We start from the raw sequence: 27,695 nt of genomic DNA, 5'->3' as shown, positions 1-27,695 counted from the left end.
GCTTTGCAATTCTCGGCGGCAGGTACTATGGCGTCCATCAATAGACCCATCCAGTCCAACAGTCTATTTTCAGATGCGTTGAACTGTTGTGATTTGATATTGTCTGTAGCGTTGGCACAAGCAATTGGCCAAGAGACAACGAGTGGCCGTCGGCTCGCCATCTCCAGCGGCAACAGTGGCCTCTTGAGCCGTTAACGCGCGGCACTTGGTCACTCAGTGATCGCCGAGTTGCATGGTAGCTTATGTGCATTCTGGCTGAAACCATGCCTGCCTCGTTCGCTAATTCGTGGCTGTGTCGATCAAAGTGCCTTGCAGTTTCCTGGAAACTTTTGATTGGCCCTTTTCGAAGAGCCGATCATTCTCCAGAGTGTGTGAGAAGTTGCAAAACACAAGGCTGCGGATGTGTTACTGCGGTATGCACAATCCCTAGGCCCAGTCACCGTATTATGTGATTCGATGCCATGTCTGACTAGCTTCTGTATCAAGGAAGGAAGATGAAACTGAGCCAGCCTCTACTGGGAAATAAGCTGCGGCTGGCTCCCAGATTGATACGGTTGGGTATAAATGTCAACGAGAGCCCAGCTATGATAACACTTCCCCGGCTATAGTCTCATCTCATCAATATTTTTAAGCTCTCATTGCATTTGAATCAACACCGTTGCCTCATGTCTTCAATTTCTCTATCCCGTCGGCCTGTGGTCGGTCCGGAGAGAAGTCTGTTTGAAGAATTAACTTATGATGGAAAGGTTGTTAAACGAGAGCCCAAAGACGAGGAGGGCCCTTCACATGACCATGTTGCCGAAAACCCCTTTGACAATAAGAGCAGCCGCACTCTCTTCGATGCAATCGATCAACTCCAAACATGCGGTGCCGGCCAGGATATCGATATCCCTCAAGTAAGCAACCCCCTTTTGTTCTTTGGAGCGACACAGAAGCTCGAACTGACTTCGAGTAATAGCTCGTTATTGTAGGAGGACAGTCTACTGGGAAGTCTTCCCTGCTCCAAAGCCTTGTAGAGATCCCTTTCCCAACAGGCCAGGGCTGCTGCACGCGCTTCGCGACCCGCATTGTGTCTCGACGCACACCACCTGGTTCCCCGAATCTGTGCATCGTCAAGATTGTCAAGCCGGACTTCGATCTTAACGAATTCTTCAACTACGGGGCTAATGACACCTATAAGTCTTTCGAAGAGAGATGTGAGACGCTGAGTGCGCAGAGATTCTCTGACATCGTGGAAAAGGTGCAAAAGGATTACATGGGAATCGACCGTGGCAAGCACAGAGGCGCAAAGAACTTTGCGACTGAGGTTCTAAGGGTGGAACTCAGCGGTCCTAATCGATCACATTTCAGCATACTAGACATCCCGGGGTTCTTCTCCACAGCCGCAGATGTACACCCAGAGGAAATGGCGGGCGTCAAGAGAATGGTCACAGAGTATATGAAGAAGCCACAGAATCTTGTCATGTAAGAATCGAACTACTTCTAATACCTACCCCTAGGCTAATCTCAACACAGCTGTGTGGCTGATGCCACCAATGACGTGGCCAACCAGGGAATCTTCGACTTGGCCGGCGAACACGTGGAGAAAAGCCGGCTTATCGGTGTATTCACCAAGTGTGACAGAGCCAAGGATTCCTCACAAGCCCGCGAGGTTGTCCGTACTGCCACTAAACCCGACGTTGCAGACGACTATACGTCAATGAAACATGGGTGGTTTGTGGTGCGGAACAGGAAAACCGAGGATGGGCCTGATTTCGATCTGGAAGCCTCGGAGGCATCACTGTTCAGTCAAGATCCTTGGACGAACGTTCCGAAGAGCCGGCGAGGATCTGCGATGTTGAAGAAATTCCTTGCACAATTCCTCAGCTCGAGAATTCGCAAGGAATTCCCAATTCTCCAAAGCAAGGTGCAGGATCTGCTACAAAAGAACCTCCAAGCTAGGAAGGCGTTGGGAGCTCCCCGGCCATCACACCAAGATCGTGTTCAATATCTCAATGATGTTGTCCATAGATACCACTCGGCTGCTAAACTGGCATTGGAGCAGCCCGGACACCTTCCTTCACAAGGTATGCGAGTTCGGAATCTTGTTGCAATGAGAAACCGTAAGTTCGATAGCTACTTGAGACTCAACGGGCATCAATTCGAGTTCGAAGACATCTTCAATCCCGTTCTCGGCGACGCTGGTCAACCTGAAGATAACTCAGAGGAAGAGACGGCATCATCTCAGCATGAGGTAAGCGATCTTGCAAGTCACAGCGCAATTTACATATCAATTCTGACCGCCACTGAGTAATAGCCTCCGCAATTCACCTTTGGAGTCTTGCCACCCACTCCTAGTGCTAGCCCAACACCGAAGTCAAAGGCCAAAAAGGTGAAAGAGCGTCCACCTCGGACTGTTGCTCAAGCTAGGAAAGAAGTATCGCCTATCCGCCAGAAAATCCGAGAAGAGATCGACGTTTTCCAAAACGCCGGCCTTCCAGGACTGTTGAACACTGACGTTTTCCCTAAACTCTACAATGAGCAAAATCGAAAGTGGTCCAAGATAGCACTTGACCATCTTCGAGGCGTGGCCCAAGACACAATCGCGGCAGCTATGGAGATCCTCAAGTACGTTGATGAACAGTGCCACTTAAGCTCCGATGCTATGGAAGGGTTGAAGAGTATAGTGATGGATTTCTACCGGACTGAATTCAAAGAAGCTCGCAAGAGATTGGAAGACTACATGGAGCAGGAGAAATCTTTCCCCTTGCAGACAACAAACCCGCGATTTCAGCAGTCGCTGGAAGAAAGGCGAATCAAAAGATACCAGGATGCTTTCCGACGTAACATAGACGATCTCCGGGACTGGCTCCACCGTGGGCAGCATACCGCGTCCACGATTATTGACAAAGTTGACCTGGTCCTGGTTGACTTGCATTTCGACGCGGCTACGAGAATGGAGAACGAGGTTCACGACGTCCTTCAAGTCTACTACGAGGTAAGTGGCTGTTCATTGGACCTGGAACGGTGTCTAGCCTTGGGAGAATATCCAGCTAACTCGCCCACAGCTAGCATTGGAGACTTTCATCGAGTTCACGACGAAACGCGTGATCGAAGACTTCGTGTCGAACAAAAAAGGACCACTGCGCGGCTTATCAACGGACTATATCCTTGGCCTGTCGGAAGCTGAGGTAGAGAAGCTGGCCCGCGAAGACGAAGCTACTTTGTTGAAGAGGGACGGCTACAATCAGCAGATTGCCAGGCTGGAACGGGCGCATGCCATCGCTGAAAACGCGTGGAGGCAAACGACGTCTTGTGAAGGTGAACTTCTCACCGCGTAAACCGCAGATCATTGAAGAGGGCATTGCATGCACAAAAAGCCTGGTCCTGTTGTAGACATCGGAAATCACAGCGGTTGACTTTCTTCTTTCAACGGGCATCTGGATACAATTGCGGTCTTCTTGATATGCACTCGAACGTGGATCGGATGATCAAGCCCGGAGTTCACGTCAGCAATTGCACGATATCTGCTGACCATGCGGTGCAGCTGAGGCTGATTGGATGGCGTTGATAAACTCCCGAATAGGTATATGTCGTGGACGGGTGGTTGACAGATGGGTAGTACGGGAAGAAGCCTTATCGAGCTCGATTTCTAATCAGGGGCTGAGTGGCCTAGTGTTAGTGGCGTGCGGATGCTGACACCGCACGCCAGCCCCTGCCAGCCGCTGAAGAAAACCCACTGTAAGCCATTCCCGAAAAATTCTGTCACCCGGGCCCGTCAAGGCGCACAGGCTGGGCGGGTTTAGAGGAACTACATAGTACCTGCAACTTTTAACTAGCTGGATTTGAAATCGAAAGGCAAGGCCATCGCATAACAACGCCCCGACAAGCGTGCTCCCACTCTACCCACTTAGTCCCCGAAATGCCGAAGACCGTAGACCTTTCTGGACAGCCCAGAGTTTCCATGAGGTCATTTTCGAACGCATTATTAATGCGCCTGCGCTTCACATAGGCCGTGTTGCTAGCGATTTCATACTTAAGCACCATCGTTTTCCCAAGTTGGATCAGATAGCGAGTCCAGGATAGCAATTTGAAGTCTCTCTGTGGTGATTTGACGTTTTCCCGATAGACCTACTTTGCACGTTCAAATCAGAACCATGTCTCCCTCACGCCTATTCCAGCCCCTCAAGGTGGGCAATGCCACCGTGCAGCACCGCATCGCCATGGCCCCCCTGACCCGGTTCAGGGCCGACGAGAACCATGTGCCACTGCCGTTCGTCAAGGAATACTACGCCCAACGAGCGTCCGTGCCAGGAACTCTGCTCGTCACCGAGGCTACCCTTATCTCCAAGCAAGCTGGCGGCTACCCCAACGTCCCCGGCATCTGGTCCAAGGAGCAGATTGCGGCGTGGAAGGAGGTCGTGGATGCCGTGCACGCGAAGGGAAGCTTTATCTACCTACAGCTCTGGGCCCTCGGCCGTGTAGCAAACCCAGACCATGCCAAGAAGGAGGGTATTGAGGTCAAATCAGCTAGCGCCATCCCCGAGGCCGAAGGCAAGGCTGTGCCCAAGGAATTCACCAAGGAGGACATCAAGTCGTTCACCGATGATTACGCGCAGGCCGCTCGCAATGCCGTCGAGGCAGGCTTCGACGGTGTCGAGATTCACGGCGCCAACGGCTATTTGATCGACCAGTTCATCCAGGACAACACGAACCAGCGGACAGATGACTACGGTGGTAGTGTTGAGAACCGTTCTCGTTTTGCCATCGGCGTGGCCACTGCCGTCGTCGACGCCATCGGCTCCGCCAAGGTCGGCATCCGGTTATCGCCGTGGTCGGACTTCCAGGGCATGAAGATGAAGGACCCCGTCCCGCAGTTCACAGACGTCATCAACAAGCTCAAGACACAGAAGCTGGCCTACCTGCACCTCGTCGAGTCGCGCATTAGCGGCAACGCTGATTCGGAGGCAACCGAGGGAGTCGACTTCGCTGTGAAGGTATGGGACAACACGTCGCCCGTGTTCATTGCCGGTGGATTCACGCCCGAAAGTGCCAAGCGCCTGGTGGACGAGGAATACAAGGACAGGGACGTGGTGGTTGTTTTTGGTCGCCACTTCATCTCGACGCCCGATCTACCTTTCAGGATCCTGAAGGGAATTGAACTGACACCATATGACCGTGACACATTTTACAATGCTGGAGAGACAAGGGGCTATACCGACTGGCCCTTCAGCGAGGAGTTTAAGAAGGAGATCCAGATCTAGACTTTACGACCCATTGTGTATAGACATTAGACCAATAAACAGCGTTTGAACTTTTGAGCACTTGAAAGCTTATTCCAAAAACATCATCTGCTGTGCCGACTGCGTATAGCGGTACATTTATCTTAGGATCTTAGTATTTATACAGAGACATGTCCCGTGCATGGCCTTTCTTATCGGAATCATCGAGGGGGAGTTGGGTTTGTCCATAATCTGTTGCATTTGGAGGCCCTGAAAGCGCAACCCACCTGCAAACCTGGGGGTTGACTATGGTATAAAAGGTATATCGTATTGTGACTAATTTAAAGCTTTGCTGTGAAGCTCCCGTCCCACAATGGTCGCATAGACTCTTCAAGTAGATTCCGCTCTGCGTCGATCCGCTCCTGAGTTGTTTTTAACACTCTTGGAAGTCCTGATTTCTCGAACGGGATCTCTTCCCGGATCATGGTTGCCACGCCTTTGCTCGACAAAAGTATCGCCGGCATACCATGCCCCGAAAACCCGGCGATTATGTACTGACCACTTTTGTCAGGTACCTGACCCAGGTGGGGCATAAAGTCGGAGCTGAAACCCATGACTGATGACCCTCGTTAGCTTGTCCGGTGTCTATGAAGATTGAGGTAGGTGATTTTGTGAAGGAGCCTTGACTTACTTCCCGTCCAAACCTGTTCCGCCTTTGCATCGCTCGACTCCCACCCGCGAAAGTTTCGTTGCATGTAGTCATCGAAATACGGAACAGCGTTGGCCACAAGCTCATCATCGCGGACGTTGTCAAACCACTGGTCCTTCATATGCCAGAACCTTTGCCCGGCACCGCCAACTACGATGCTCCCGTCGGCGCGAGGGATGAGGTAGTCGTAGTGGCGCGAGTTGAACCGAATACCGTACGTGTTCACGAGATGAGGACTGTGTGCACCCTTTGAACTGACGATATGGCTACACACGCCGCGGATTGGCACAATGCGATTGGCGTACTCAGGGAGGAGCTGTGACGTATAGGCGTTTGTGGCGTAGACTACTTTGCGAGTGGCAATAGTGCCTCGCGCCGTGTGAACTGTCCATAAACCTTGGTCGTCTCTTGTTGACGAGACCGATGTTACCGGAGTATTTGCCTGCAGGTTCAAACCCTTCACAAGCAGCCGTTCCAGCAACTGCTGTACCATCTTCAATGGCCACAGATGAGCCGCCGTGAACGAAAAGCAACACTGGGCATTTTTGACCCCTGAGATCTGTTATGTTTTGATATGAGCTTTAGCGTATTTAGTCGGGGACTCTCGACGGATTCCGGGGATTGTTGTGCAGAGAGGAACGTAAATAGGAATGAACTCACCCTCTCGGCGTCCTTTTTGGGAGTGAATGCTACGTCATGCAAATCAACCACGCCGCCCGTAACGAGTTCTCTATACGCCTCCTCTGTTTCTCTAGCATGCTTAGGGTCGAGAAAGACATCTATGGAGCGTGTGAGCTGAAAATCGCAGTCCAGCCCCTCGGTCTCCACGAGGCTCTTGACGGCGTATACATGCGAAGCCTCGAAAGCAGCCAACTCAGCTGCAGCTTCGGCTCCGTACAGCTTAGAATACTTGGACACGTTGTAATACATGTCGGGCTTGACGTGACCACCGTTCCGGCCTGTAGCTCCGGAGCAGACTTTCCGGGCTTCTAATAGCACAATCGAGGGCGGGTTCGGATTGTCTTTGAATAAGTGGTATGCGGTAGCGACTCCAGCAAACCCTCCTCCGATTATCACCACGTCGCATGCTTTGGGAAGTTCTGCTGTGCTGCGGTGGTCATCCAGGCTACGTGGGGACGCGGTCCAGAAAGACGGTACCGGGTTGGGTACCGGAGAGCGTGTAGGCTGTGGATTGCTTGCCATCTGAAGAATTGAGACGACAGTGACTGATACGAAAGCATTAGTAACTATGATGTCCGATTCATTGGGAAGTATAATTGCAATAGGACGGCTGTGCTGCTGACCGCAGTGTTAAGAGGATGGCGTACCTACGGTAACCTACTTCACCAGGAGCGAGCAGGAATTACGTGCTCGTCAATATCAAGTGTCCTACGCTATATGGTGACACACAACGAGTAAGCGAAATATTGAGAACCCAGAAAATGACTTTCAATGAAGATTAGAGCAATCATCATATTGCAATCCAGGTTGAGCAGTAATCACTCCCTAGAACTAGACGTAACTGGCTCTGAAGGTAATCGGGGTAGTGAGCTTCGACCGCGACCCCACATACATCCTGGTGAAGCCCTGACTCGCCAGAATCATGGCCGATCCTGGAACGCGTGAACAATTTTAGTGTGTCAGAACCGCCTGAACCCATTTGCGAGTTCAAGTTTCCATCAGTGCCCTGAGTGCATCGCTGTATCTAGACCCGTAGTTGCCCGACTGGCGAGCTACTGTACTGTACAGCACAATTCCGGCTTATCTCACGAAGATAGGGTTAGCTATCACTGCGCTGCGACAGCGCTGCAGGCTTTGAGCGCTCCACCTGAGCACTGTCTCCCAGGCCATGTTCGGAAAGCTGTCTGCCACCGCACTAGACAACTCTGTGCAAGGTTCTTCCTCCCAGACTGTTCAATAGGTGCCCTTGAAGCCATAGCTCACATTTGGCATCTCACTCGGACGTTTTCTGTGTCTGCGACGGGGTGAATGGTGGCGATATCCAGTGCTCGTCGCTGTAAACACCTGCCACTATGCGTCGTGGCCAACCGGCGAACCCCCTGCCAAAAACTGTCGCAAGACCTCGGGAGGGACTGATAAGACTCCGGCGCCGGCTCGCTAATGCCAAGACTCCACAGGGCAAGAAGTTCTCGGTATGCCCATCCATCCATGGCGTTGCGGGGCACATATACAGTGACGCGCACGAATACCGATAGCCGTAGGTGCACTGCACGGGAAGGCCGCCCCGCGAGGGAAGCATTCTGCAACGCCGGGCCGGGTCTTGTGCCTTATAAGCTTCTCGAGACTAGTACCCATGTAGCCTTCGTTGTCATCTGTTGCGAACGCGCACGCGTACGCAATTCTGCCATTCAGATCATGCGGTAGCCCTCCGCATGCAGCCTCGTTCATAGAGCTCTTATATCACATCTGAGAATCGCCGACACAGAGCACTGATATTTACGCTTCAAATCATAGCTGTACAATATCTTATTCATCTCATTATCATTACAGTCCCTGGCCTGGCACTCCTTGACCCAATCGCCTACCCGTAGCTATGGTAACGAGTCGCTGCCGCGGCACTCACGCGTGTTCAGGGGGCGCGAGGGTCGATGTCTCTATCATATCAAAATGGATTGACATGATTGCAGCCCTATGGGCCATACTTGGAGTGGCCTCGTGGACTGGTAGGCATCAGTTACCTCGTCATAGAAAGCAGCTTTATTAGCAGCTTCACAAAGCTCCAAGGACCTTCTCAAAAGCAGCAATGAGAGTAGGCACTGAATCGATAGTTAGCAATCGTTCTTGCACAGATGCAAAATATTGGAAAGTCACTTACCATGCTGTTCCTCGAAAATGAGCATGGGTCGTAGTCTGACGGTCTGTACACCACATGTGCCAGTAAGTACTCCCAGGGCCTTCATGTTCTTGACAAGCGCGGCGGCATCCGTGGTATCAAAAGCAATGTAGGTGCTATAAAATGTCAGTAGTATTCTTGGGGGAAAAAAGGTGCAACTGGTTATCTTTGACTCACCCTTGACCCTTGCCGCGAAGGTTCTGTACGTGGTCCGGGTACTTTTGTGCGAGCTTCTCCATCTCGGCGTACAAGACGTCTCCAACACGGGCCTACTGGATGTTAGAATGAATGATGCAGCTTAGCCAGCGAGGTCACCTACGCATTGTGCCACGAGGTCCTTTGCAAGAATCTCCTGGATGACAGCCTTGCTCATAATCACACGGGCCGGGTCGCCGATCCACCTGGTGACTGTTAGACCGTATCGCATATGGATCAGGGAGAGATACCCACGTGTTGAACTGGCGGTAAGCCTTGTCGGGAATCAAAGCGCGGTCGCCGAAGAAGTAGCCTGCAGTCTGGGCCTTTTTGGAGAAAGTAACAATATCAGGGGGCGATGTCAGGTTCCAGTGTGCGTGACCCCAGAACTTGCCAGTAGCGCCAAAGCCTAGTGCGTGTCAGTGTCATGCAAGACGCTGAGTTTCGAGCTCAACCCGATGTCTACTCACCAGTCTGGACCTCGTCGACGATCATCACCACACCGTGCTTCTTGGTAAGATCCCGCAGACCCTGGAAGAAAGCAGGCGAGGCGTGGTTATCACCACCCTCACTCTGAATGGGCTCGACGATGAGCGCGGCAACGGGGCAGTGCCTGTCTCATGTTAGCTTATGCATCAGCTGGCGACGAGGTCTACTTACCATGATGTAATCAAATCTTCTACTGCTTGCAGGCATCGCTTCTCCTCAGCGTCGTTCTCAGCCTCGTACTTCTCCAAGGGGTACTTTCGGGTGGGGAAAGGGGCCTGGGGCCAGTTGAACGATGGGATATCAAGCTTGTGAACGGCCTTGGACCTAGTGGTTGACAAGCTGCCGAAACCACGTCCATGGAACGAGTTAGCGAAACTCAAAACGGCAAGGTCGGGCGAGCCCGGCTTGGCGTTGTTGAGGCAGGACTGGATCTCCTCGTTGCTCCATTCAACGCCCTCTCCGCGCTCCTTGCGCCGGTAGAGCATGAACGAGGCTTTGTAGGCCAGCTCATTGGCCTCTGAGCCAGACTGGGCGGTGAAGATCTTGTCGAGACCTGTGGGAGCCACCTTCAGCAGGCCGTTCTCGAGGATCTCTCCCCACTTGCTCGATGGGAAGTTTCCAATGGCGGGACGGTTCACTAGCGCAGAAATCATCTCTGGAGACTGCGCAGCGGCGATGGTGGCGGGGTTGTTGTATCCAACGGGAATGGATGCAATCTGAGAGTAGACGTCGAGGAACTTGTTGCCATCAACGTCGACGATGCTGCGGGAGCCACGGTCAGAACATTCTATCAGAGACACACGAGTCTCGGTCTTCTTACTAGTTTCCATTGCTCTTGTCATAGTCGACGACGAAGTGCACAGCACGTGCATCGAAAACAGCGTCGAGCTTCTTCGCGCTGGCCTTGGACAGAGGTCCAGGGATCTCAGTCGTGACCGAGGTTTCGAGAACACCAGGCATCTTGATTGGTATTTTGAAAAAGACCGGGTGATATGTCTTTCTTCTTTTTTCTTGAAGATGAAAGAGGTTTGCAGCTTTGACGAGCAGGTCCCTCAGTCTGTCGGTGGTTGATTGTCTTATAAGGGCATCTTCAAAGCCACTTCCATGGTCCGCATAGAGCTTCCCAATTCGGTAAGAACCAGATTTCCAAGCTACGAGTCGCCTAGTGTGGAGGGATGTGTCGCGGATCCGGCGCGCATTTATCGATTAGCAATGACAAGCGAATGTGATCAATTGCTTATCAGTCCAGACCTCGGCGCAGCCGCAGAGATTCTCTGATTCGTGCCTGGTTCTGAGCCGGATTTGGCTATTGTATGCGCTTTCGAAGGACGACGAACTTCCAACCATCCAAAACCGAGGGCCGTTTACTCCACCTAACTTTGAGAGTCCCGGCGACAACCCTACCGAATATAGCTTCCGAACTCGGAAATCGCCTACCTAGTTGCAGTTCTGCGCGTTCGTTGCCCTGGCTGCAAGGCCTATCGTATATGATCACATAAGAGGCACATCATTGAGGTCCTAGTTACTTCATGTATCTATATTGAGTGCATATTGAGAACATCGAGAGTTTTGATCAAAAAAGATAACAACTCTCATAAGCCACAGCTGCGCGACATATCCTCTATCTTCTCGTAGTAATGATCTGGAGGAGGTATAGGTAGTGTCGGCTGCTCTCATCTGGATGAGGACCGGAAATCTGGTCTCAGTCATACGCCAAGCAGAATCGCTGGTGATGCGCCTAGCTCTAAGACAGCTGCTAACTTAGCGCGTAAAACTAGACCATTCTGTGGCAACTGCAAGAGCTGGCGACAGTTGTCGGGTGGCACTTGGACATAAAGATATCTCGGCTGTATGAGTGTGGGCATGATTCTGCATGCAGTATGATAAGTTGCAAACTATAGCGATCATAAACTTGAGCACAAGCTCATTGGATGGTGTTGGTCCCTATTTGCTAATATGTTGCCGGTCAGATCATATAGACGTCGCAGGTGCCAGCAATCTGGCTCTGTGATTAACAGGTGGGCTATGTCACTAACAGGTGGCGACATATTCAAACCTCAAAGCTTCGGAACACAACGAACCGATTAGGAAGTCAACTGATCCAAATATCGCAACGTTTCCGCGTAGTATTGAAGAATGAAACCCAGCCATTCCAGACTCATTCTTCCAGGAATGCTAGCCAGTGTCGGCTCCCCTGCGGCTGTTGACAATTTCACCATTGACTTAACCCATGGTCTTGGCCACATGATAGAGCTGGTCGATCAGACCCAGCTACCAGTCCACGAAGAGTATCCCAGGCTCGCCGAGTCGTTGGGCATAAGCCTTAACGCTTTGAAGTCACTTCAAAGAGCTTGGACTAAGAGCTTCGACTGGAGCGTTGAGCAAGCTGCTCTCAATAGGTCTGTTAGCTGTGGTCGAGCATACTGTTCGAAATTCCATCGGCTAATGTTGGGGCAGGTACCATCAGTACACAGCCACCGTCGAAGACATCACAGTCTACCATATCCACCAAAAGTCTGGTGATCCAAATGCGATACCTCTCATTCTAAATCGCGGTTGGCCTGGCTCTTTTCTTGAGTTTATCCCGCTAATCGACCCATTGACGACGGTATCACACACATCAAGCGGGGATACTGTGTCCTTTGACGTGGTGGTTCCTTCCTTGCCGGGTTACGTGTTTTCCAGCGTACCTCCAGTCAACTGGACGTTGGATGACACAGCACGTATCTTGAATACGCTTATGACTGATGTCCTAGGATACAAGGTGTTCGCAACTCATGGGACAGACTGGGGCAGCGTCGTGGCATATAGTATGTATGATAACTTCAACATGACAGTCGGTGCAGCGCAGCTTTGTGCCATACCCTTTCGTCCACTCAGCGATGATGAGATTGCAGCGCGGAACATCAAACTCGACCCGGACGCGCAATTTCAACAAGATCGACTCTTGCAATTGGAGACGACTCGGTCCGGATACAACGTGGAACAGAGTACCAAGGTCGTTGCCGATCATACAAGGGGATCAAAACCTGCCTATTCCCAATGCACTAATGCCTCATCCAGCCTAACACCATTGGCCTCGCATTGTTTGATAATCCTGTCGGACAGCTAGTTTGGATCGGGGAGAGCTTCATCGAATGTAAGCTCCATCAACACTCTGCTAATCTAGGCCGAATCGTAGCTAAGCAGCCTTCAGGGTCCGATCCAAGGGCAGGAACACCGCCAGCTTCTAAATCACCAAAAGATTCTTCAACATGTTTCTCTATACTACCTTAAAAAATCTTTCGTTTCCTCCGTTTTCACGTATGCGCAAAATCCCAATGCGCTCAAGTCAAGCTATAGCAAAGCGCGGACAAGTGCACCTATGCTATTCAGTAGCTTCAAGTACAACACAGTTTTCTGGCCCAAAGACGTAGTTCCATCAGTTGGCAACCTGTTTTCACATATATGTAAGATTTACACTCTTGCCCTTGCACTCTAGCGACCAGCATGGGTTGTTAACCTGCTGACAATTTGTCAATAGACCACGATTTTGGAGGGCATATCCCGGGTCTGGATAATCCGCCAGCCCTTATCGGGAATTTGAGAGAGATTAGGACCTATTGGAGTTACCCAGAGCAAGGTGGATGATTCTCTTTGAAAATAAGATATGGGAAAGCGCTTACTATAATTGTACGTAGTTCGACGTCATGGCATAACTCGATCTCAGACCTGGCAAACATGGCAGAGATCGAAACACTATCCGAGAACTATAATCTGGATTGCGAGCGATGTCATATCCACTGAGCTCGGGTGAATCGGCGTGGCTCTGCTGCTGATCCGTTCACTATCTAATCCAACGGGAGGCTCGGAGTTCTCTCAAAAAATTACTACTAGTACGCGTGTAACGATACAAATACCAAATAACTCAGCTGCCTTGAGGATATTGCGAGCACCGGCTTAAATTGATACTGGCAAGACTGATTCCGCACCGAATCGAGGCGTGACAAATCCCGCTATTGGAAACCTACATTCAACGTCGTCCGAAGCAATGTATGCTTTTCACTATCGGGAAAGAGCCCGTCCTCGAGAGGGCAGACATCGGTCCGCCACTGATGTGAGAGAACCACATACCAAACGACGGATGAAACCCCCTAGATTAGCCGCCCCAGAACAATCACATGTGTGTATGTATGCCTGTGCCTCGAGTCACAGCCACCTGAACACAGTACGTAATAACCCCGAGCCACCTCAACAAACCAGCTCCATCTGGTCGAATTAACACGACAAAGGCCTGGTTAGCTCAATCGGTAGAGCGTGAGACTCTTACGATTGTGATCCGTCGCTCTTGTAATGTGATATCTCAAGGCTGCGGGTTCGACCCCCGCATCGGGCTCAATTCCTGATGCGTCTCTGCGAAAGAGACACCGCGTGTTCTTTTTGCGGGACTTTGAAAGCCCAATTGGAAATTCAGATGTGGCTCTTGGCTACGGGCTTGATCCTTTCTTCAAAAGAGACAGTTCTGTTGTTCTTTTTGCTCTCCTTCGAGGCCTCATCAAGTACTGATTGTGCTGGTGCGGGACTAGCAAAAATTTTACCCCTGAATCCCCTGCTAGCGCCCTGGCAAACGCATGCAGGTCGACAACCAAAGGGAAGAGCCCTAACTTCTCCAAACCGATTATCTTCACGTATAGGACAGCAGAATCGCGTACTAAAACTCAGAGAGAAGAAGCGAGTGCGATTAGTTGTGATGGCGTATATATTTGGTTCCCTTTGCTCTAGAGCAGGACAGTCAGTGACGGGCTATTTGCAGAGTCAGGCAGTTCTTCGAACAAGCCCGCCGGTATATGGTTCCCCGCAGACTGTCGCATGTGGCATTCCAGGCTGGTGTCTATTTCGGCGAGAGGACTCTCAGAGGTGCGCGTTCCACACCACGCCACTTATTGGTTCCATGGGAATAGTGTGAGCGGGCCTATCTGGCAGTGCCTGCTCTGTAGCTGCTCACGAGTCGCACTTGATGAGTGCAGGTTGACTGTTATTAGAGAAGTTTACGGTGGCGCATGAGTACACTTGCTATATTGATAGCCATCCTCGCAGCAGCCGACCGTATAGGAGATGATCATCGATTGGCCAATCAGAGCTACAGCTTTGGGCACACTTTGGCCTTCATTAATCATTTGCGTTGCGAGATGCGGTTATCAGATAGTGGACGTCATGTTCTTATGGCGCGAATACTTCGCCCAACGAAGAGTAACAAGACCTAAGATACTGGACCATCGGAAAGATGCATACTGCCCCGTCCCCTGAATTTGCAAATCAACCAAAACAGCCAGACCTGGAACCCCGACGTTCACGATGACTTCAGCAGCAGATGGCGCCACTGTCATCCCGGCTATCTTACTAGGTTCAGCCCCCATGACATTCTACACGGTCGCATTGGCGTGGGTATGCTATCACCTACTCAAAGCTCTGTACAACGTGTCACCAACACACCCGCTTTGCTCGTTTCCTGGACCAAAGTTGGTAGCTGCGACTTACTTTCCCGAACTATAGTATGACGTTATCTGCACAGGGAAATACACCACACAGATTCGCACGATGCATGAGAAGTACGGTATGGTCTTCCTTACGCCTAGCGACTCGACTGTGGATGGCGCAGAGCTGAGCGGATTCTACAGGGCCTATTGTTCGCATCAACCCCAACGAGCTTCATTGCAACGACCCAAACTTCGTGGACGAAATATACGCAGTTGGGGGTCGGAAGATTTGCCGTACCAGGGCAAATGGAACAGCCGGCCGTTATATCACACCAATCCTAGGGGCGATGCCATAAGGATGTCGACCGCTATTTCCAATCATAGTGAGGAGGTGTTTCCCGATTCGAATGAATTTCAGCCCGAGTATTAGATGAACCCAAAGACCAGACCCGATTTGGATCGAAGGTCGTTTGTCTTTGGCAAAGGGAGCAGAAGGTGTCTAGGCATGAAGTAAGTGATCTTGGGTTTCATCTTTCAATCCTCTGCGAAGCATTTGATAGTGACTGACTAGCGGCTGACTGGAGCAAGTTTGGCGCTGTGTGAAATTTATCTATCCCTGGCCGCGCTTACACTACGCGTGTTCCCTCACATGAGGTTGTTTGATACCACAGATGAGGACATCGCTTATGATCACGATTTATTGGTTCCAATGCCCAAGTCTGAATCCCTTGGCGTACGGAGAATAATGGTCTCATCCATGCAACGAGGCTAGCATATCAGTCGTGCCGCGGCGCATTACATCAACTTTTCCCGAGAAAGGCGATGGTAGTGTGTTTTCAATGAGGATTAGGGTGCTAGTCACACTTCCGAACGCTCTTGTCGGCTGTATGCGATGGTCCGTCGGAGATGAGCGCTTGCGATAAGGCTAACGACGATCATTCCAACCTCAGAGCACCTGTATTGCACACATCTTCCGATGATAAGATAATCACTGATGCACCTGTTCCCCGGGGGATTGGAGCTTATCATCACAATTTTAGAGTTTAAAAGTGCGTCTTAGCTCCTCTTATCAGATACGCCCAGGTGCTAATTGCCATTAAGACGTGATAACGTACCTAGGCACTGTATGCCATGGACCTCAAAATGTCCCAGCTGCCCCTTCTACTCGTGGTTTTGACAGAAGATGCTAGATTGCTGTAATCGTAAATGTGTGAGAATAATACTGCAACATGGAATACTTGCATCAACGTGTAGCACGAGTGCAGGAGAAAGCCGAAGGAAAGGCTCGTCTTGCAGGATGGGTGCTGCCAAAACAACAAACCTCATTCGCACCCGAAGGAACGTGGACCAATATTGATCTCGATGTGACTCCGCCTGAGCGACGAATATGGACACCGCTCTCGGTGCTTGGGTACTGGGTCTCTGACATCGTGAGTGGAGATGATGAATGGAGCCATACAGAGGGAAATAAACTAACAGGATGCGTTACACAGCTTTCGGCCCAGAGCTGGCAGATCGGAGCATCTGTTCTGGCAATCGGACTAACATGGCGTGAGGCCATTTGGTGCGTCATTGTCGGGTCGGTGGTAATGTCATTTGCGATCGCGTTCAACGGAGCACCGGGAGCATACTTGCGTATTCCCTTCCCAGTCTGGATCCGCTCAGCTTTTGGTTACCATGGGGCAAAGTTCCCTGTTGTGTGTCGTATGGTCACGGCACTCTTCTGGCATGCTATCCAGACATATACAGGGAGCACGGCTATGACGGTCATGCTTACGGCGATCTGGCCCAGTTACGCGCGGATACCAAACCAGCTTCCGGCCAGCGCAGGAATCACCAGTCAGGGGCTTTTGAGCCACTTTCTCTTCTGGAGCATACAGCTGCCTTTTCTGACAATCCAACCCCACAAGCTGAAATGGTTCTTCGTCTTCAAGGCCTTTGTTACCATTACTGCCGCAGTGGGTACAACGATTGCTGTTTGTACCATGGCTGGAGGGTCTGGAGATATCTGGAATCAGACGCCGACTGTCTCCGGATGGACAAGATCTTGGCTCATTGTTTCGACACTCACCTCTCAAACTGGAAGCTGGTCTACAGTTGGAACAAACATCTCTGACTTTACCAGATACGTCAAAGAGCCGCGCAGCACGTTCATTCAAACCATTTTCTTCCCACTCATATGCTTCGTCATTGCACTCCTAGGTATCATCAGTGCTTCGGCATCTAGGGTCGTGTACGGCGAATATGTTTGGGATCCAGTAACGTTAGCGAGTCAATGGACGTCGCCTGGCGGACGTGCGGGAGCCTTCTACTGCGGACTGGCTTGGATGGTGGCACAGATAGGAGTCAACGTATCTGCCAACGTGATATCAGCGTCAAACGATCTGGCCAGTTTGTTCCCCAAGTATATTAACATCCGCCGCGCTGCCATCATTTGCACAATTACTGGTGGATGGATCATGGTCCCCTGGAAGATCATAACCAGTGCGGAGAGCTTGATCAACTTCATGGCTAGCCTGGGCATCTTTCTAGCTCCTATAATTGCGATCTCGATCGCCGACTACTGGATCATTAAAAAGCGACGTGTGCAGGTGTCAGCCCTGTATCAGCCAAACGGGCGGTACAACTATCGAGCTGGCTGCAACTGGAGAGCTATGTTGGCAATGCTGACCAGCATAGGCCCGACATTGCCCAGTCTCGTGGTGAATGTGAACGCGTCGCTAGATATTGGAGGAGCGTCTTACATCGGCTATTTGGTATGGTATTATGGCTTCCTGAGTGCCTTCATCGTCTATATTGGGTTGAGCAAGCTTTTCCCGGCGCAGGAGAGCCTTATGTCAGCTGAGGAATCATCGACTATAGAAGGCTTGGAAGCAGAAACAGTGAAGGAGACTTTGAATGAGTCCCCCAAAAAGTTAGATTCCTAGGATTTCAGACGGAGCAGTTGTTAGTGCTCGGATCACAGTGCATCTACGTAGATAACCGGCATTCGCGGGAGATAAATGTACAATTTGGCATTGAGAATAGTCGAGCACCAGACTCAGACCGCAGTCTCTAGAAATGAATATATACAGTGAAATATGCGCATGTAGCTTCCTGATCTACTATCTTTTATTTCATGGCTGGGATGTTGATTGTCTTAATGGTCCAGATTTTATTGTCAGCGGATGACAGACCAGAGTAGGTAGCGCCTTGGCTTGTTGCAATGGTATCGCCGAAGCTTGAGTCTGCCTCGTGCAGAGTAATGACAGTGTCGGTATAGGTTTGAGCGGCGACGGTACCAGTGCATCCATCGTTACACTCCGTGCCAGTTCCATAACCAGTCTTTTGGAATGTCAGTCTAGATACAACGAAGTAGGAGATATAATAATGGGTGGCCACTTACCATGTACGGGCCGCTGGCATGAGAGAAGCTGCTCAGCTGTTTACCAGTGCTTACATCCGTCGCTGTCTGCTTCCATGTGGTTCCATCGCTCTGCAATTCGTACAAGATCTCGACGGCCATATCCCCTGACACTGGGGAGGCATCTCCGTCCAGCTGACCGAAGGAGCCAAAGAGCGAGCATCGGATGCACCACTCGCCAGAGCTGGCACCGCACCAGCTGTTGTCAGGCCATGACTCCAGTGTTGTCTGAACAAGGTCTCCAGTTCCGTTTGACATGCCTGGCCACAGGAAAAGGTCTCCGGACTGGCTGGGGGGAGCGTCGCCTGGTATAATTGTGGTCACAGCCTTGGTGATACGTGACTTTGTCGGTCCCAAGGATACCGCGCCGCCCCAGCTATCCCTGCGGTCCAAGGTCTTTGTTGGTGCCAATGTGGCTGGGCGGAAGAGGTTGAAGCCCATCACTGCCGAGGGCAGGATGGCCAATAGGAGACCTGCTCGCATGGTGAATGGGGTTGTCAGAAATGGAAGATGGATTAGAAGACGACTGCAAGACTAACGAGAGAAGGATGATTGTCTCACAAGGAGAGCGACATCAATGGTATATCGCGCTCTATATATATTGTACAGTGGAAACCTAGTGCTACATCATTCATTTCCATCGTCACTTGTCAAAACTTTCATGGCTAGCGATGACCCTTCCAGCTGGAAATTGGTGGCCGCAAATAGATTGCGAGCCTGGTTGATACTTACGCCATACTGGGATGTCTTGGCTGGCTCAGGCTGGAAATGATAACAGCAGGGTCAAGAAGTGGGGATTTCGTCCCATGATAGAGCAAACATCACCACTGCTGAAGAAAGATGACGCAGAGGGATCACCATGAGGCCCTCGCCCTCCCCGGATCTCGGTAACCCCTCCGACATGAAACTGGTTCATGGTGGATCCAGTGGAGTAGGAACACGAAAAGCCGGTAAAGTCGGATGCGGCTCAAAACAATGGATAATTCAAGTAGCTTGCAGTCAGTTTAGAAATTGACCAAATAGCGATCAAGAACGGTATCAGGTCACATGGGAGTTCAATGCTTCGATTGGTCTGGTTCTGCGATGCACACTTTAAATCCTCACGGCCGTGAAGCTGGGAATCGCCATAGCGTAGGCCCATGTAATATGGGCCCCGGCCACGGCGAGCTAGTCAACCCTCAATCTGCAACGTACAAGGGAGGCTATGGGAATTAAATTCACCCACCAACAATAACTCCCGGAAAGAAACCTCGCGGGAGAGGGTCACATCAATGCACTCCAGTTCATGACAGACTTGGCAATTGCGAATGTCGCTGGTGAATCTGAGGTACTGAATACATTGGTAGGCATTCGGGAGTTCGTATCGTATGTCAAGCTCTCGCGACTAGGCATTGTCACGAGCACCTCAACCAAGATCCGGAGGATAACTACAAGCAAGGGGCAACGCATTTGAATACGTATACGGAGGACAATTTAATTTCTGTAGTATCCAAGCCCGGATGATACGAGAAATAACACTCTATTAATACGATCCTTTGATTCAAATCATCAAGACTGCAGCTCAAGTCGGAAGTTGAGTTATCTCCCAATTCGAAACATGGCCTCTGTGGCTCCTTTTTACAATGTAGTTAGCTGAGCCGTACGACGATGCATACATCTGCCTTCATCGCCAGGATGCCCCGACAGTAGCTGTAGTTGCGCAAGACGACGAGACTGTGTACGAGCGATTCGGGTCGCTCTCCCAAGTCACGGCGCCAGTGGACTCCACCTTCACAAACTTGTACTCGAAGGAGGTGCCCGCAGCCAAGCTCAGAGTAGTAGACCACTGAGGGTTGGTACTAGTGTATGCTGCAGCAGATAGCGCGGGCGCGGATGCTACGTTCCAGCTGCCCAGAGCAGGAATAGAGCCAACAATCTTTATTGTCTGACCAAATGATGTAGTGACTGCCTCGTTGAAAGTCACAGAAACGCTAGCAGCGTTATTGCAAGCCGTTGCTGATGGCGCCGCAGTACTCGTCTTCGTGACAGATGTCGTGGACGTCTTGAGCGTCGTTTCTGGGGTTGAGCCACCCCCTGAAATGGCAATATCCGCGCATGACAAGTATATCTGTCCAGTCTGGAAGGAATTCCACTTGAACTGGAGTAGAGTGTGGTTGGACGTGAAGTCGGGAATCTTGATCTTCTTCGTCACTGAGTACCCGCCAGCAATAGTCGTCTTGCAAGAGTTGAGACCAGCGTTGTCCACACCTTCACATGACCGTCTGTCGTTAGCATTGAAGGCGTTGCATGTGAACCAGTCATTCCGGTAGCATGCTTGACCGGATGTACAATCCGGGTTGTATCCACAGCTCTGACCAGACACATCGGTACAGTCTAGAAGTCCGGCGTCGAAGCAGTCTTGTCCAGCTTGCTTTTCAGCCTCGGTCGGCACGTAACCAGGAGTCAAGAACTTATCAACAATACTCTGGTCCTGGCAAATGCGGTAACTGAACATTCCTCCATGGTCACCGTTGGCATCCACACACCACTGAACGTCGACAACCTGACCAGGTGAGTAGGTAGCTACCGTGCTTGTGCCCCACGCACTGCCGGGGTAGTTATAATCAACGCTCACGCGAGCATTGTACCCGCATACGCCACTTCTTCCTACCGGGGCGACATCAAGATCTGGCCACGATGAGACAGGTTCTAGTATGGTGCACTCTGGGCAGGTGTCCGTGCCGGCCTAGAAGTCGTCGGGTTAGCATGTTGGTCGTCATAATAGTACACTCAAGAGCCACAATCCTTGGAGCTTACTTCGAAACCAAGCCGGGTACGACTAGATGGAATAGTCAAGTAGCCATGGCCAAATACCAGGGTGGCAAAGAGCAAAGGAGAAATCGTTGAGATCATGGCGTTCCACAGATCCCGGACTTAGATAGACACAAATCGACGACAGGCGATAGAGCAGATCAAATGATACCGGCTAGCTGATGTTGACCATAGTAGAAGCAGATGTGGCTACTTATAGTGGTCTTGCAACATTCGTCACTACCTGCCACCATAATCTCGTGACCTTGTCAATGGTATGTGACGGACCCGGATTAGGCAAGAATCGTGACCAGTATTGCGTTGATTTGTCTCTCAACATTATGGCCGATGGGGGAAAATGCAGTGAACGATCCACCGGGCAGCGTAACCGACGAATACTGGAGGGGCGGAGTTCATATCTGGGCGACAGCTAAGCTCCGCCCCGAGAGGTGACTTGCGGTGGTGTTATAAGACGGCCCGATTCCTGGGCCGAAATCTTCTAGTATTGTCTGGTTAACATGTGGAAGTCAGGCCGTCATACCAAGATAGACTCTCACAACCGATCCTGGTCTCGGCTTTACTATTAATTTTTAGGATATCACACTATTCAACTTGCTCATCACTTGGGAGGGTAGCGCATGCGACCAATCAAGGCTTTGCGGTCGTGAGATTGAGACTGCTGATGTTCAAAACGCCTCAATCGCGAACTACTATGCTCCACATGACCAAGAAAAAGAGAGGCCGAGATGGTGCGATGATAACCAATGGCCATCGTCAGAGATTCAAAAGACGATCTTGATTTAGATCGCTTCGGTGGTTGCCGCGCACGTGGGCTCCGGTGACAGATCCAAGAGCTGAAGAACTCCGACGTTCTCGAGCCTAGTTGCCTGGGATCGGCCGTTCTGTCGGTTCAATGCAGTGAAAGGGGAGGGAGGCACCGAACCGCACGAAATACCGTCAATGAGCGATCGCGTTCCCCAGGTTTGTGGGGTAACTGGGCGGGGCTATATGAGTCCCTATAATGGCCTGAAGCCGTCTGGGGTAGCACTCCGCCATGCCGCCGGGCCTTGGCATGAACGACATGCCCAAATTGCACAAGCTCAAACTTTGACACATTTTACGGCGTTTCAACAGATCAGCGCAAGACAGAGACTTCACGAGCCTTATCGAGACGCTTGAATACCTGGGTTTTGCGCGATATGTATAGACAAGACAACGACGCAACGAAGTAGCGTGACGAATGGCCAGGTTGAGTGGATGACGTCTCACTCTCCAATAAAGAAAAAGTGCAGTGGTGTGGTATATACAAACAATGTAATGATATATACTGACTAAGATACCTCACATACGATATTTAGTCATCAAGTGACATAACGAAGCCAAACTCGTCTACTCAAGTATGGTCACGGACTTCGAGCTGGACCCTACAGCTCTAATGTGCGCGCCGATTTCCAACGGGTTTCCTTCGAAAACGACAAAGTCCTCGGCCGGCTCGGGTGCCTTGATGCCCAGAATCTTGTAGACATTTCCACCGACGAGATCTAGTGCCTCTTTCTCCGTTAGCCTGCCACCTCCGTTCGTATACGCGATACCTGCCAGGATAGCCATGTCCCGGACAAGCCAATCCTCTTCGAGGCCAATAGCTGTAACGACCCCAGCATCTATGAGCTTATCAACCGCCGTGCCGTTCGTGAGAGGTGCGCCGGTTAGGGCTCGCCGCTCATCCCAGCTGTTGCGGTATGACAGGAGAGGGGCAAGAACGACGCCGACCTTAGCGGCAGCCAATTCATCTGCGAGCAGGTAGGATTCCGCCCCACCAATGATGACAAGAGTGATCTCAGACTTGCCCGCCTCTTCTACAAGCTTCTTCAGCTTGAGGGCACCCGCGATTCCATCTGCACTGTGGACAGTGAGGGAGAGGGGAAGGTGGCCCGTCACAACTCTCCTGAGAAAAGCTTCTTCGGAGAATGGGTCGGATGCAGTATCATTTGCTTCAACTGCCTTCAGCAGTTTGTGTCGTAGGCTACCCAAGGCAGCGGAAACTGAGCCGCCAGCCCGTTTGGAAGTGTCATCAAGAGTGTAGTGGACTGCCACATCATCCGCAAAAACCGCTCCCTCCTGTAGAGTATGGAGCGCACCAGTCTTGAAGCCAACACTAGTTCCAAAGTGTGTGGCGCCGCCGGTGAACTTTGGCGCCGAGATAGCTCTTGTCACACCATATCTATGGGCGTAGTGTAGCTTTTTCGTGTCGAGGCGGAGGCCATCAACTCCCCGACTGAAGTTCTCAGTCGAGGCACCATTGTCGGTATCTTTCTCGGCGTCAATGGCATTCAGCCCAATTAATGATCCGAATGCAACAAACGACTTGGCCAAGTGACCATTCTTTAAATGAATGATGCGGCCACCAGAGTTGGATGCAACTTGGATTTCATAGGAGCAAGTTCCGACACAGCTGATTTTGCCATTTGTGATAGCCACAGTGAGGTTGTCGTTGCTCTGAGCACTTAGCCCCTCCGATGCAAAGGACTTTGCCACACCCGTGAAGATAACATCAGAAACCTCGACGAAATTCTCTTTGGCGTTCACAGGATCACCGCTGGCGTCGAGTGGTCCCGTAAAAGGCTTAACCAACTCTACAGGGTCGTCAAACTGAGCAGTGCCATCGATCCAAACTTGAACAGGGGTGGCACCAATACTCAGCGGATCGCTGTCCCAGACAACAACATCAGCATCAAAACCAGGCTTGACCTTTCCTAGCCTCTGACCAAGGCCAAGACGTTCTGCTGGGGCGGTTGTTACACTGGCGAGAGCAGCGTGGTAAGGCAGTCCATAACCGAAAGCCTTGGCAGCTTCGAAGACAACATGTTGGGCATTCAGGACTGGATTGTCGCTGACGTAGATTGGTGTCAGGCCGTTCTCCCACAAGATTTTGCCAGCGTATTCGGAACCAACATAAGACTCGGCCTTATACCACATATTGTCGGCAAACAGTGCTGAAGCGGGCGGAGAGTCTCCCCAAGCGCGCTTGAGGATCTCGGGCACCAGGTAAGTCTGATGTGCGTGATGGAAAGCTCGGATCGGGAACTTGAACTCGTTCGTGTGATCGACGAAGGCCTCAAGATCAGGAATGGTGTAACAATGCGTGTTGATGTGAACTTGCCCTCGAAGTGCGGCACTGAGTGACTCCCACTTGAGCTCCTGCGGGAGGTAGCTGGCCATGTTGTCAACACCAATGGCTGCCGCTTGGTCACACCAGTCATCTTGGGCTTGAATGAGGTTCGCTGCCGTCTCAAACGCATGACGGAACTCCCATGACTCGCCCAGTCTGCTGACAGGTCCGTGCTCGCCAACTTTGCCATACACTCGCTTGGCGTTCTCTCCGCAGGCCATCTTCATATATCTCCAGTTCCGGTCCGGGTCAGCAAGCATATCCGTGGCGGAAGTCTCATTTCGCCCGTCCGACTTTCCCACAGCGTGCTTGATGACGAAAGCTTCACCGCCGATATTGTTTCCAGACCCTGGCAATACCAGACTAGTTGTTACACCACCTGACTTGATCACCTGGATCTGATGGTCAAGTGGGTTGATGCCGTCAATGGACCTGACGTAGGGCGTGATATCGGAAGACATCTCATTGGTGTCTTCATTGCCGACAAGCTGCGGCAGACTGTCCACGCCCGAGTGGCTATGCATGTCGATGATGCCACTGGTGAGCTGGCGGCCTTTGGCGTCCCAAACTAGGACATCGGGTGACAGGAACGCAGAATCGATATCTTTGCCGACCGTTTGGATCAGTCCATACTCGAGATAGACATCAGCGTTAATCCATGAGTACCCTTTTCCGGCATGGGCATCATCAGCGCTTGTGCCCTGCACAGGCTCTCCAACCCATACCGTCGCATTCTTGATGAGTGTTGGCTTGTGCCCATCAATGTACCTGGCATTGCGCTCACGGCCGAGGCCAATTGGGTCCTGGGGCTTCGCACGAAGCCTGGAGCATGTCGCGAGATCAGCCTCCAGCTTCTCGACAGAGAGCGCTGCGGCGTTCTTCGATCCAACCTTCGGTGACGATATCTGTCTCCACTGTGCGTAGACAATGAAGCCCAGACAGGCCAGCGCTAGGAATCGCATGCCCCGCGAGCGGCGGAAGTGGCGGCGTTGGCGCCACTGTGGACGCTCAACGGCGCTGTAAGGCGGTAGTTCACCCTTCTCGGACTCCATCTCATTCACTCGATTCTGATCAGATGGAAAAGCAAACAAGAGTGAGATTCAATGGCTGCAAGAAGGATAGAGAAGATGGCCGTTCATCATTGAAGCTAGCCTTATCTTAGAAGGTGATGCAACCCGAACAATGTGGGGTTCAACCAGCCCCTCGATTTCACCTTACACACAGTGCGATTCTTTGCCATCGCCTTTCCATTCGAGCATAGCCACGAATAACACGACCATAATGGGGTGTATTCAATTAAAGCCTCCAACTTGCGAAGACATGGAGCCCACTAGTACCCGTACGTGTTGATGTCTCCTTGGCCCGCGCCGCGGGCTTGCTGAAGCCTTCTATTCTCGCGCTTGAGCGTGGCCCTCATAAGCCAGCACATGAGTATGGACATCAGGGAGAATGCAGCCGACGCACTAAACCCGATAACATAACGGGGCCCATCAGTCTTCGGCCACAAGTAGGCCCCATATACTTGCGCAATCTGAGCACTGACATTCGTCATTGCCAGCGCCACCTGTAACTGTGTTAAGCTGCCTGAAAATGAAGAGGTGAGGAACTGTACATGATCAGACATACCGCTTTCTTCTCTTGGCTCTGGGATAATGTTGTGGCGATCCACCCAACAATGGCAGAGTTCACCGAGTAAGCACCAATCGGGAAAATGAAGCATGCTACATATCGCCCGGCCGTATTGAGAGTCGAGGCAGCAGTGACGAACCCAATGATGGCGACGCTAAGCCCAATGGTAATATGAATCGTTCGTTCGTGGAATCGTCCAGAGCTCCAGCCAAGCAACACTGTAGCAACTCCTGCGCACAAGTAAGGAGGACATGCCAAGAGAAGAGTTACAGTATTGCCAAAGCTCATTGTTTGGATGACACTTCTGCGATTAGCACAGTGTGTCAAGAAGTTCTCATCTGGGGGGTTTGCTACTCACGTTGGAAGGAAGTTAATGAAAGACAGGCCGGCATAGTGAAAGTTCTGGATTGCACAGAATACCCAGGCTCGTGGATCCCTGAGCGCCAGACGCAGCGCGTTCCAGACACCCTCTCGCTCCTCAGCGTCGACTGGTTGGTCTCTGGCCATCCTCTCCCGAGCCAACTGGTGTTCTTCTTGAGTCAACCACCGGGTTCGGTGATCTGAGTCTGGGAGGAACCAGAAGGCTGCTACAGCCGTCAAGCCGGAGGCTGAGCCCTCTAAGAAAAGCAGCCTGACAGAAAAGTCAGTCAGCGACGGTTCCGCTCAACCGCAATTAGAGTAAGTTTACCATCTCCAGCCCGCCTGCCCCCGTACTCCATCAAGACCTTCAAAAACACCGGCGGCTATGAGATTTGCAAAGCTCAATCCAGCCATTTGAGCACTATACAGCAAGGCCATCCGAGATGCGACTTCTACTCAGGGTCAGCAATAATATTCTTAGCTCCTCCATGTCATACCTTTGCGTTTGTAGTATATCGATAAGAGGTACAATGCTCCGGGATAAAACTGTTTGATGTGAGTACATAACCCAGGGCTGTTGAAGAGCAACGGACCGGTGCTTCAAAGAATCCAAGTAGGAAGCGGCATGCAAGCAATGATTGATAGGACCTGACAAAACCAGTGCATGCTATATTCACAGTGAGCCTGAGGGGGTCAAAGAAATGGTTAAGACTTGAATGACCTGAGATCAACGACCAAACAAGGGCGCATGAGGCTAGATAAAAGCCCGGCCGAACGCGGGTCAGGAGCATGTTACTCGGAATTTGCATGAGAACGTAGCCGATGGTCAAGATAGATACTGCAGTGTTGAAGTTTTCCCCGGACATGCCTAAATCGCGTTCCAGGTTGTTGAGGCGAGCTTGGGCCAGAGCTCCACGGTCAATGTAGTTCCAGAAGTACATGAACCAGAGGATTGGCTATAAGGCGGTGTTGTTATTATTGAGCACACATGAGTTTCAGTAGGAGGGCTTACCATGACACGCCTGTCGAGTTTGCGCACGAGTCTTATCTCCTTTGGATCCGTCTTTGCCTCCGCTCCGGCATAGTCGCGGCGACCCAATGCTGCCTTACCATGAGAATCATGGCTACTGAGCTGTGAAGGTTCATCCCCTACAGCAATTCCCTTGACCTCGGCCATATCACGATAGTTACTGCTATTGCCCGATGGATTAATTTTCTTCAGATGGTATTACCTTGCGCTTACCGTATGGTATGATGTTGTCGATAGATTGAAACAATTCTTGGCATGAGGTGAGACTGAAATCCCCCTCATCATAAGTCTTGGATGCCAGCGTAACCCCAATATAGCCGGTATCTAATTGGATCGTTAATACCAAGGAGGCCTGCAGCACACAGCATTCGTCACGCAATTTATTGGCATCGCGGCATATCGCTTGTCGA

The 27,695-nt window shown here is 51.2% G+C and overlaps 10 protein-coding genes across 10 annotated transcripts; 4 read left to right on the top strand and 6 right to left on the bottom strand.

Moving 5' to 3' along the window:
• Positions 1 to 665: 665 nt before the first annotated feature.
• On the top strand, positions 666 to 3,320 carry JN550_011534 (uncharacterized protein; the record flags this gene model as incomplete). The annotated part of the gene is made up of 5 exons (XM_049309909.1): positions 666 to 896; positions 959 to 1,464; positions 1,516 to 2,233; positions 2,297 to 2,977; positions 3,048 to 3,320. The coding sequence occupies 5 exons, from the start codon at positions 666 to 668 to the stop codon at positions 3,318 to 3,320; spliced, it is 2,409 nt and encodes an 802-aa protein (XP_049166510.1).
• An 816-nt stretch (positions 3,321 to 4,136) lies between these two features.
• Positions 4,137 to 5,243, top strand: JN550_011533 (uncharacterized protein; the record flags this gene model as incomplete). The annotated part of the gene is made up of 1 exon (XM_049309908.1): positions 4,137 to 5,243. One exon carries the CDS (start codon positions 4,137 to 4,139, stop codon positions 5,241 to 5,243), a length of 1,107 nt encoding a protein of 368 aa, XP_049166509.1.
• A 299-nt stretch (positions 5,244 to 5,542) lies between these two features.
• JN550_011532 (uncharacterized protein) lies at positions 5,543 to 7,113 on the bottom strand (the record flags this gene model as incomplete). The annotated part of the gene is made up of 3 exons (XM_049309907.1): positions 5,543 to 5,817; positions 5,893 to 6,469; positions 6,571 to 7,113. The coding sequence occupies 3 exons, from the start codon at positions 7,111 to 7,113 to the stop codon at positions 5,543 to 5,545; spliced, it is 1,395 nt and encodes a 464-aa protein (XP_049166508.1).
• Positions 7,114 to 8,640: 1,527 nt separating this feature from the next.
• Positions 8,641 to 10,408, bottom strand: JN550_011531 (uncharacterized protein; the record flags this gene model as incomplete). The annotated part of the gene is made up of 8 exons (XM_049309906.1): positions 8,641 to 8,687; positions 8,747 to 8,880; positions 8,942 to 9,033; positions 9,084 to 9,165; positions 9,215 to 9,368; positions 9,430 to 9,572; positions 9,620 to 10,210; positions 10,269 to 10,408. The coding sequence occupies 8 exons, from the start codon at positions 10,406 to 10,408 to the stop codon at positions 8,641 to 8,643; spliced, it is 1,383 nt and encodes a 460-aa protein (XP_049166507.1).
• Positions 10,409 to 11,620: 1,212 nt separating this feature from the next.
• On the top strand, positions 11,621 to 12,560 carry JN550_011530 (uncharacterized protein; the record flags this gene model as incomplete). Its single annotated transcript, XM_049309905.1, has 2 exons — positions 11,621 to 11,847; positions 11,906 to 12,560. The coding sequence occupies 2 exons, from the start codon at positions 11,621 to 11,623 to the stop codon at positions 12,558 to 12,560; spliced, it is 882 nt and encodes a 293-aa protein (XP_049166506.1).
• Positions 12,561 to 16,133: 3,573 nt separating this feature from the next.
• Positions 16,134 to 17,831, top strand: JN550_011529 (uncharacterized protein; the record flags this gene model as incomplete). The annotated part of the gene is made up of 2 exons (XM_049309903.1): positions 16,134 to 16,334; positions 16,398 to 17,831. 2 exons carry the CDS (start codon positions 16,134 to 16,136, stop codon positions 17,829 to 17,831), a joined length of 1,635 nt encoding a protein of 544 aa, XP_049166505.1.
• A 184-nt stretch (positions 17,832 to 18,015) lies between these two features.
• JN550_011528 (uncharacterized protein) lies at positions 18,016 to 18,790 on the bottom strand (the record flags this gene model as incomplete). The annotated part of the gene is made up of 2 exons (XM_049309902.1): positions 18,016 to 18,228; positions 18,290 to 18,790. 2 exons carry the CDS (start codon positions 18,788 to 18,790, stop codon positions 18,016 to 18,018), a joined length of 714 nt encoding a protein of 237 aa, XP_049166504.1.
• A 1,180-nt stretch (positions 18,791 to 19,970) lies between these two features.
• On the bottom strand, positions 19,971 to 21,199 carry JN550_011527 (uncharacterized protein; the record flags this gene model as incomplete). Its single annotated transcript, XM_049309901.1, has 2 exons — positions 19,971 to 21,032; positions 21,104 to 21,199. The coding sequence occupies 2 exons, from the start codon at positions 21,197 to 21,199 to the stop codon at positions 19,971 to 19,973; spliced, it is 1,158 nt and encodes a 385-aa protein (XP_049166503.1).
• A 1,287-nt stretch (positions 21,200 to 22,486) lies between these two features.
• JN550_011526 (uncharacterized protein) lies at positions 22,487 to 25,318 on the bottom strand (the record flags this gene model as incomplete). Its single annotated transcript, XM_049309900.1, has 1 exon — positions 22,487 to 25,318. The coding sequence occupies one exon, from the start codon at positions 25,316 to 25,318 to the stop codon at positions 22,487 to 22,489; it is 2,832 nt and encodes a 943-aa protein (XP_049166502.1).
• Positions 25,319 to 25,596: 278 nt separating this feature from the next.
• On the bottom strand, positions 25,597 to 27,432 carry JN550_011525 (uncharacterized protein; the record flags this gene model as incomplete). Its single annotated transcript, XM_049309899.1, has 8 exons — positions 25,597 to 25,830; positions 25,893 to 26,196; positions 26,254 to 26,526; positions 26,584 to 26,707; positions 26,753 to 26,801; positions 26,849 to 26,922; positions 26,977 to 27,211; positions 27,268 to 27,432. The coding sequence occupies 8 exons, from the start codon at positions 27,430 to 27,432 to the stop codon at positions 25,597 to 25,599; spliced, it is 1,458 nt and encodes a 485-aa protein (XP_049166501.1).
• Between the last annotated feature and the right edge of the window lie 263 nt (positions 27,433 to 27,695).

The sequence above is a fragment of the Neoarthrinium moseri genome (genome assembly GCF_022829205.1).
Source record: "Neoarthrinium moseri strain CBS 164.80 chromosome Unknown scaffold69_Wmoseri_CBS_16480, whole genome shotgun sequence".
Classification (NCBI taxonomy): domain Eukaryota; kingdom Fungi; phylum Ascomycota; class Sordariomycetes; order Amphisphaeriales; family Apiosporaceae; genus Neoarthrinium; species Neoarthrinium moseri.
The sequence above is the reverse complement of the archived record's forward strand: the minus strand, read 5'-3'. Positions and strand labels throughout refer to the sequence as shown.